General features: G+C 31.9%; 1 protein-coding gene across 1 annotated transcript; it reads right to left on the bottom strand.

Annotated features, from left to right (window-relative positions):
* Positions 1-5,613: 5,613 nt before the first annotated feature.
* LOC132732635 (uncharacterized) lies at positions 5,614-8,526 on the bottom strand. The gene is made up of 2 exons (XM_060719105.1): positions 8,380-8,526; positions 5,614-7,538 (listed from the first exon to the last, which is right to left on the bottom strand). The coding sequence occupies exon 2, from the start codon at positions 7,144-7,146 to the stop codon at positions 6,187-6,189; it is 960 nt and encodes a 319-aa protein (XP_060575088.1). The 5' UTR covers positions 7,147-7,538; positions 8,380-8,526; the 3' UTR covers positions 5,614-6,186.
* Positions 8,527-10,650: the final 2,124 nt, after the last annotated feature.

Raw genomic sequence — 10,650 nt, 5'->3', positions numbered from 1 at the left:
AAATTATTTTTACAAAACTATAATTCAGATCGGTAAGAAACAGTTACCTCTGACTGCCATCTCGTTGACCGGAACTCAACTAGAGTACGAACTGGGACATAGAAGCTACAATAAGGTCTTTCTGTGTGTAATTTTTTATAATATCAAACGAGTGTAAATATTTAACATCCAAAGGAATATAAAGTGTTTCCGGTACAGAAATGATTGAAAATATGTTTGACAACAATTTTTAATTTACACATGCCCACTTATGAACACTTTTTTTACCTTCATATCTATATAATTTACTCATTTTAGGTGGACATTAACTCAATTTATTGAAAACACTTGTCAATAAATTATCATTTTTAGCTCACCTGAGCATATGCTCAGGGTGAGCGTTTAGGATCACTCTTCGTCCGTCGTCCATCGTACGTCGTCCGTTGTCCGTTCACACTTTTAAAACGACATCTTCTCTGAAACCATAAGGCAGATCATAATGAAACTTCACAGGGAGGTTTTTTGTGTGAAGCCTTAACAAAGTTGTTCAAGAATTCCATTCCATGCAAAACTCTGGTTGCCATGGCAACCAAACGAAAAAACTTTAAATATCTTCTTCTAAAAAACCCAAAGAGCTAGAGCTTAGATATTTGGCATGAAACATCTTCTAGTGAGTGTCTACCAAGATTTCTAAATAAAAGCCCTGGGGTCAAAATTGGCCCCGCCCCAGGGGGTCATTGATTTTCCCTATATGCATAAAGTAAAAACTTTAAAAAAAATCCTCTTTTAAAGAACCCAAAGAGCTAGAGCTAAGATATTGAGCATGAAACATCTTCTAATGGGTGTCTACCAAGTTTGTTCAAATAAAAGTCCTGGGGTCAAAATTAGCCCCGCCCAAGGGGGTCATTGATTTTCCCTATATGCATATAGTAAAAACTTGAAAAATCTTCTTTTAAAGAACCGAAAGAGCTAGAGCTAAGATATTTAGCATGACACATGTTCTAATGGATGTCTACCAAGTTTGTTCAAATAAGAGCCATCGGGTCAAAATTGGCCCCGCCCCGGGGTCATTGATTTTCCTTATATGTGTATAGCAAAACAAACATTTCTTTGAAAAAAACCAAATAGCTAGAGTTTAGATACTAAGCATGAAACCTCTTCTAGTGAGTGTCTACCAAGTTTGTTCAAATAAAAGCCCTGGGGTCAAAATTTGACCCGCCCGGGTGGGTCTTTCATTTTCCTTATAAATGTATTACAAAAACTTAAAAAATCTTCTTTGAAAAAACTCAAATAGCTAGAGTTTAGATATTAACCACGAAGCATCTTCTAGTGAGTGTCTACAAAGTTTGTTCAAATAAAAGCCCTGGGGTCAAAATTGGCCCCGCCCCAGGGGGTCATTGATTTTCCTTATATGTGTATAGCAAAAACTTAAAATCTCCTTTGAAAAAACCTGAATTGCTAGACTTTAGATATTAAGCATGAAACTTTACTAGTAAGTGTCTACAAAGATTGTTCAAATAAAAGCCCTTGGGTCAGAATTGGCCCTGCTCCAGGTGTGTCATTGTTTTTAACTATATGTGTAAAGAAAAAAAATGACCAGCTAGACCTTAGATGTTTAGCATGAAACATCTTCTAATGGATGTCTACCAAGATTGTTCAAATAAAAGCCCTGGGGTTCAAACTGGCACCGCCCAAGGGGGTCATTGATTTTCATCATGGCCCTCTTGTTTACATGTGTCTTAGCGTAGGTAAGACCGAAATAGCGTATCCGTTTTGTGTATTCATACTATTGTGTTCGAGGTCCTTATCCGGAAGCAGACGAAAAGGGCCAAAAAAAATTGCGATTGATGTATACATGCCCCAAATATGAAGAAAAGAATACCAGAGTCCGTATGCTTGTAAACAATCTGGTAAAATATTTAGCACCGGGACATTTCACCTGGCAAGTAGTCATTTGTGATATTTGTTTTCATTCAAAATGATTTTAAGCAACAGTACTATAAGATCTTTCTTTTGATAAACTTAAAAGCTTATCCTTGATTAATTCTCAAACTTACAGAGACAATATTTGGCTTTCATCAACATTGCAATACGTTCTAACTGTTTGCACGTTCTTCATCATTTCTCCGAAAACTGACTCCTTTCTTAGTTTTTCCTGGCCCTCTGACGTCAAATTTATGTCATATAGAATAGTTTATACAAAAAATTCAAAAGCTTTAGGTGACAAACAGTACAGATAAATATATAACCTATTTAAAATCAGGAAAAGGTTGTAATTTCAATTTTCATTTTCAATTTTGCCGTGTTGGGCTTTCTTTAGGGATTCTTATTTTCTCTATTTCAGCAATAGACGATGCGAGTGAAATATAAACTGTAAAATACTGGTAAAATTACACTGGAAACTTCTAGGCATGATTCCACCTAAATACAAGTAGATAATTTATGGCACCTAAAACACTGTAAAATTTTCTAATTTTGGTAGCAAAACTATGGAAGCGTCGTAGTGCCAAACCTGAAATATTTTTATCTCTTAATTAGTAGATACTAAGTCATAATTAGTAGATAGTAAGTACTAATTATTAGATAGTAAGTGCTAATTAGTAGATAGTAAGTTATAATTAGTCGATACTAAGTCATAATTAGTAGACAGTAAATACTAATTAGGAGATAGTAAGCGCTAATTAGTATATACTAAGTCATAATTAGTATATAGTAAGTACTAATTAGTAGATACTAAGTCATAATTAGTAGATAGTAAGTGCTAATTATTAGATAGTAAGTGCTAATTAGTAGATACTAAGTCATAATTAGTAGATAGTAAGTACTAATTAATAGATACTATGTCATAATTAGTATATAGTAAGTACTAATTAGTAGATAATAAGTCATAATTAGTAGATAGTAAGTACTAATTAATAGATACTATGTCATAATTAGTATATAGTAAGTACTAATTAGTAGATAATAAGTCATAATTAGTAGATAGTAAGTACTAATTAGAACATAATAAGTCATAATTAGTAGATAGTAAGTACTAATTAATAGATACTATGTCATAATTAGTATATAGTAAGTACTAATTAGTAGATAATAAGTCATAATTAGTAGATAGTAAGTACTAATTAGAACATAATAAGTCTAATAATATTATCTAATAATCATTACTAAATATGTACTAATTAGTACTTACTATCTACTAATTATGACTTATTATCTACTAATTAGTACTTACTATATACTAATTATGACATAGTATCTATTAATTAGTACTTACTATCTACTAATTAGCACTTACTATCTACTAATTAGTACTTACTATCTACTAATTATGACTTATTATGTTCTAATTAGTACTTACTATATACTAATTATGACATAGTATCTATTAATTAGTACTTACTATCTACTAATTATGACTTATTATCTACTAATTAGTACTTACTATATACTAATTATGACATAGTATCTTTTAATTAGTACTTACTATCTACTAATTATGACTTAGTATCTACTAATTAGCACTTACTATCTAATAATTAGCACTTACTATCTACTAATTATGACTTAGTATCTACTAATTAGTACTTACTATATACTAATTATGACTTAGTATATACTAATTAGCACTTACTATCTCCTAATTAGTATTTACTGTCTACTAATTATGACTTAGTATCTACTAATTAGCACTTACTATCTACTAATTAGCACTTACTTTCTACTAATTAGCACTTACTTTCTACTAATTAGCACTTACTATCTACTAATTATGACATAAAAACATTTCAGGTTTGGCACTAGGACGCTTCCATACAAAACTCATTGTACCCATAGATATTCAGTCAAAGAGACGTCTAATGTCTATCTTTGCATAAAAGTATTTGCTATTCAACTCAATGGCGTGTATCTCTTTATCGTAAGATAAAGTATGTATTCACGTTCATGAAATTTTTCACACAGTCTGTTACTGTTAATAACTTTTACACTTATAAATCAAACCTTCTGTGATACGTCTTGGTACAAAAATATGAAATTGCAAAAATTAATTACTCTGACATTTTCATAAGATATTCTCACTCTGGAGTATGTATACACTGTAACACCTTCCCTTTTTTCAGCATCGTACCGTTCCTGTTCATCATGCCGACCCCATCCTGTTATTGCTTGACTGTAATCAGCCTGAGCGCAATTAAATACATGTAGTTATTTGTGTAATTATTATTCTTTTTGTTCGCTAAATAGGGTCTGGTTTACATAGCCTGATGTTTGGAATGCAAATGTACAATATAATTTTTAAAAGGTCGATATTGCATTGCACCTGATTTAGACATCATGTATGTGTATATTTGAATGGCATTAAAAACAAAAGCTTTCACCATGTGACCTTCATTGTCTGTTCGAATTTCAAGAACAAACAAACTATTTAACAAATAGACACCTGTTTGATCGATAGAGCGATTTCTTCTATAAGAGAAATATTTAAAATAGTTGTTGACCCTAAAATAACATATAGAATGGTTTCTAGCAGGCTTCTTATATAAAGTTTGTATTTTGAAAAAAATTATTTCTAATATACATGTATAGGTTACCAAACAAATGATAACAAATTGCATGTCTCGAAGACGCCCCCGTTTTAGTTATTTCGTGGTCTAAATTTCCTCAAGTGGTTTTTAATTGGTCTATGTACTGACCTTGTTAATTTCATCGGTAAAAAAGAGGATAGTAAATACGCACTTATTGACATTCAATTACATATCAAGCGGAAATAACTCAACAAGTGCAAGCCAGAATATGAGACATATAAATATGCTAATAACATTAAAAGCTGATATCTCTAAAACGTGCTATAACTAGGGCAAAAGTTAGAAAGGGTATAATTAAAAAATAAAATATCAATCCAATAATGAAGTAACAACTTGCTATATCAGATAAATTCTTTGAGTTATGGTCTTTACAAATTAAGAATGAAGAACAACAAAACTTAATTTTTCCAAAATATTGAAGTGAAAAATTATTCCTGTTATAACAGTGATTTACCTGAATATTTCAAACAAATATCTCAAAAAAATACGATTAATGGTTCGGACAAAAAAAATTCAAGAAAAGTAAAGAAGGTCATTAGCTCCAAAAAAGTAAAAATTAAGAGTTATTGTGCAACGTTCTTCTTTTAATGACATTTATTTAATTTTGAAGTTTCAAGTTGATATCTAAAATACTTAATGACCGCTTGGAATTTTTTTTAGGCAATAACAAAAGAGATAAGAAGAAAAGCGTTATCATTCTTGCACACCTTACTTGTTCACAAAGAAATCTTCCCACCTTTCTTGTTGATATTTACAGATATGCTGTTGAAGTATAATAGGACGGATGTACAAACATATGGGGTTTGTGTGCTTTTTTCTTTGATCTATATGTGGACATTTTACATGAACCAGTAAATATTACAACTAGATTACGGAAAAATAAATATAAATCCTTCAAATATAGGTAAAACTATTTTATTTCTATAAGCTGTTATAAAATATTTCAGAAATATAGCATATATATAATCTACCAAAACTTAATTTAATCCACCACCATTGCTTTGTGTATATATAATATAAAATCAAAAGTTAGTACAACGTCTGGAGCATTAACAGACTTAAATATGGACGAACGGGATCAATTAAAGATACATGTATACAGATATATAAGATATATGCTTCCATATTTAGAAAATTAAGTCTTTTTGTTATAACTGTTTCACCTTTAACAAAAAGAAAACTGTTCTGAAAAAAATTAAAATAAACAAAAAAAGCCCAGCAATAAGGAACTGGGATTTGAACAAAAATCTGGAAACAAAGTGATCCCTCGGAAGTATTATTCACAACAAAATAACAAGAGAATTGCAGACTCGGTCAACACAATACGGCGGCGAGGTCAGCGACCTTAACCACTCGGTCAAGAGGCTTCTAGAAACATGGAATAAAAAAATTAAAAGTCAATAAAATATTGGTTTACACTAGCTATTTGAATAACAACTACAGTTCTATTGGATTCATTTACACCTGTGAAATTGAGAAATTGAAGCTCATTACTGACAATCTAATGAACGTCCCTCGTGCCCAACACAACATTATGGGTAATAATACACTAGTTTAATGAATTCATCAATTACAAAATAAAACGTTTCATGTGAATTTGATACTAGAAATAGAAAAAAACTCATCAGTTCCATAGAGCTGGAAAATCGATTGTCGCTTTGACACGTAAAGAGGGAGGGCCAGTAGTCATCGGCATATCATTTATCGGTGATATTTGGGGACGCACTACGCCTGAGACATCTAAAGGCGGGGGACCATTTTCAATCAATTTGACACCTAATGGAGGCGGACCGGGACCAGCGGATGCAGCAGGCACAAAAGCATTGTACAAAAGATCCACTAAGGTTTCCCCGGCTAAACTGGCAAAGCAGCCAAATAGAAACCCTCCAACGATGGCTCCAATGAATACCCCAATAGGCCCACCACAACTCCCAACAATCGACCCTAGCTCGCCACCATATTTTCCAGCAACTAATCCAACCCCAAGGGAAACAGCTGTTTTAACTGCCTTTAATTTTGGATTTGCTGATTCACAAATGAAATATATAGTTAATGATACAGTGATCACAATAAAAATCATACCGGCCCTACCGGTCCACAAGCTAAATGCATCAACATTTGGGTTTGTTCTTCCACTGGCTTCGATGATTGCCATTAATACCTTTTTCTGATCATGTTCGGTTAGGGATGCGTATGGTTTCATTTCAAAATATTTCTTTGTGTATTTTGAAATCAATTTTGGAAATGTTAATCCTTCATCTTTCACCATTTTAGAAAATGCCAACGAAGCCGCGCTCATGTTTTTTCTTGTCAACTGTAAATATAAATTCCGCTGTTTACATGCATCTTTAGCAGCCCTATCCCATATTTCAATTGCCTTTGCAAATTTTTCATCTACCCTAGCCTCGCAAAGTTTAAGAAAGTCCGTGGCTGATTTTTGGGCTAATGTAATATATTCTTGTCGCAGCTTTGAATTATGAATAGATTCTTCAGCATATTTCGTAACATTATTCAGAAAGTCTTGCACATAATCAGTTGTTTCTTTGTGAAGTTTTCTAGTCGCTTCGTCGTAACTTGACATCATGCAAACGACTATAAAATATCAAAACTACATACAAATAATTAAGTTGTTGCAGTGTATTTATGCCTGATCATAATTCCAATCACTGCCAATACATTCACGAAGAGAACCTTCCTTTACAAATCTTATCTTTGGTTTTCCCTGTGCATTCTTATCAATATAAACATTACGGTCAGATGGTAAATTCCTACATTCGTATGGATACGGATCTGTTGATGCTGGGTCATAAACACTTATTGTTACGTTGCCTTGTGCTGTGGGAACGTTTCGTGTTTTTCCTGGATCGACATGAAGTTTGTCGTTACGTTCATTCGGATGAGGATGAGTAATTACGACTAATACTGATCTGTCCAGTCCATTGGTTACATGTGTGTTGTGTAGTCGGTTACCCATAACTAAAACATTTAAACATAAAAAAACGTTTATTAAAAATGTTTAAATTAGCATTTTTATGTAGCATGTATATATCTTATCGGAACATTTTTTGATGATTTATTTTTTATTCATTCATTTATTTATTTATTATTATAATCTTTTTTACAATGATAATGCATTTTTATTAATATTTCTTTTCATAACATGCTAAAATAACATCTCACATACACCAACGCCACAGACTTTATCTATATCAGCTGACATTTCTATTAAAAATATCAACGCCAATTCGTAAGCAGCGTAATGACATCATTCTTAATACTCAACGTATTCATAAAAGCGCCAGAATGACGTCATTGTAAACCGACAAAGATTGATTAATCGAGCTCCGATGTTAACACAATACAATCCAGTCTGACACATAAGTTTAAAGTGTTGAAAACTTGATAAAATAGTTTTTTTTGAAAATGAAATCTTACTCTTTGTCTTGTTTATTAATTTTTAAAACTTATCGACAGTAGGGTGAGAAATAGAACAGCGTTATACGAAAGTCGGCATCGATAATAATATCCAATTGAAAAAAGCATTAGCGATCTTCATTATTGTGTCTTGTTAAAATCGAAATAATATCTATTTCGTGATATTTATCGTTTATTTAACACAAGCAGTAACGTTTTGATGCGTAGGTCTGAGTAGTTATTTTTTTCCACATCAAAGCGACAAAACTGTTGTTAAATAGCCGTTAAACACCATTGACACCTATATCAATTCTAAAAGAATTAAAACAAATAAATAACTGTCACAATCGTATTCATAAAAGCAACTCAACTCAAAAAAAGAAAAGAAAATCTTAATACATACCATACACATTAGTCGACGGTGACTGTCCTAATGCAACTAGCTCTTATCTATATATACGTTTATATATATAGATTTCGATAAATTTTACAATCCTACTGCACAAGGAATGTGATATATAGTTCTTTGTAATCATTGTAATCGGAGTAGATTCAGACGATTTGCATTCAACACAACTAACATTGTGCACAATGGAGATTAGAGATCTTAAGTTCCTGAAAGGACGAACTTACCACTAACTCATTAAGCTTGCACGTAGCTGTGGCATGTTAAACTTTGCGAAATTCAATAAATCTATTTTTTTGGTCTATATCCAATATCCCATATTTATATTGGATATAACTCTAATTTCATATTCTTTACCATAATATTTATTCAATCCTACTGAATAATTAATTGTTCATTATAAAAAATATTTGTGTGCGATAATTTTCTATATACGGTTCTATATTTGAAAATATATATTGTATATAATTAATTATATTTATTGTATACTGAAAAATGTTATTCGATAATTTGATTCATAGGATAGGATATTTAGCATATTATGACATATGAGGACCAAGAGATCGTCTTCGTGAACATATACTCCACTTTTTATGAAGATGTATGAGAGGATAATGTAAGATTAGCAGGGGATCATCTAGATGTACATATACATTAGTTGTATGGAACTGATATGAGATTTCACCTTAGATGACCAGGAGGTCTTTTAGATGCATAAACACTCTACTTTATTATAAAACATATATAAGGAGATCACGTAAGATGACCAGGGGTCTTTGAGGTGTTAATATACTCTAGATATCTGAAATACAGGTAAAGGGATCACGTAACCTGTATGTACAGATTTTCTTTTTCTCAAAAGAACATTTTTGAGAAGATCACTTATAATGACCAAAATATGATTAAAACTTCATTTGTTCTTCTTCCGATAGAATATGTATGAGAGGGTCATTTAGCTGACAATCGGATCATCTATATAACCTAATGAACATGAACTGTAGTTCTAATAGAACATACATGTAATACATAATGTGTCATCCCAAATAATTTCCCAGGTTTTATTGAAAATCAACATACTCTAGTTCTTATGGACCATACATGAGATAATCACATAATTATATGTACATATACTACATATACTCTATTCATAATGGACTATGTATGAGGGTATTATGTGATTATATGGGATATTATTATACTCGTTAAGCGACCTGGCCCTGTGTTCACAAAGAAAAGATCAGGATCAGAAACAAATGATCCTGATTTGATTTTCTTTGTTTTATAAAACAAAAACTGATCTATTTGGCTAGAATTAATTGGTGCATTATTCGAAATGAAAATAATTGCTTATTTGCAAAGAAACCAACCGATTTTGGGATAAAATCAACAAATAACAAAACAAATACAAAAATAATCATATCAAAATGAGGATCAATTTTGGGATCAAGATCAACTGTAAAATGCCCGTATCTTGGGAAAATAACAATAAATTTATTATAAAATTTCATGAACATGCTATTTCAAGTCCAGTTTTATCAAATAATTATTGAAAATTGAATCTATGAGGATAAATAAAGATGAATATTTGAGATTTGAAATTTGATCCTGATCTTGATCCTGGTCCTTAACTCTTTGTGAACACGGGGCTAGGGGATCATTTAGATGAACATATACTCTATTTGATATGGAACATGTATGAGGGGATCACGTAAGGAGACCAGGGGATCATTTAGATGTACATATACTCTGCTTGTTTAGTATCGGACTTGTATGCAGGGAGCACGTTAGACGACAAGGGGATATTATCGAACATGTATTATTAGATTACGTAAGACGACCAGGGGATCATTTAGATATACATATAAACTCTTTTTATCAAGGAGCAAGTGTGTGGGGATCAAGGTATCTAGATGAACATACGCCCTATTTATCATGGAACTTGTATGAGGGGATCGCGATAGGCGACCAGGGGATCATATACATGTGGATGTATATATACTCTTATATAATATGGAGTTTGTATGAGGATCACGTAAGACAATCAGGAGATCTTTACTCTATTCACTACGGAGTATATATGCGTGGATCACGTAAGACTATCAGGGGACCATTAGATGCACATATCATATTAATCAAGTTATTTTTGTAAATATCATTTAAATCTATATATAATGATAGGGCAATTTGAATAGGCACTTTTCCTAATAACAATGAATGTTCCGGCACCGGTCGCTTGGATCGATTCGATTGCCACCAGTGGTTTTTTTT

The sequence above is a fragment of the Ruditapes philippinarum genome, unplaced genomic scaffold (assembly GCF_026571515.1).
Source record: "Ruditapes philippinarum isolate M1 unplaced genomic scaffold, ASM2657151v2 ctg2620_1_1_1_1, whole genome shotgun sequence".
Lineage (NCBI taxonomy): Eukaryota > Metazoa > Mollusca > Bivalvia > Venerida > Veneridae > Ruditapes > Ruditapes philippinarum.
Note: the sequence above shows the minus strand (reverse complement) of the source record. Positions and strands in the feature narration are given on the sequence as shown.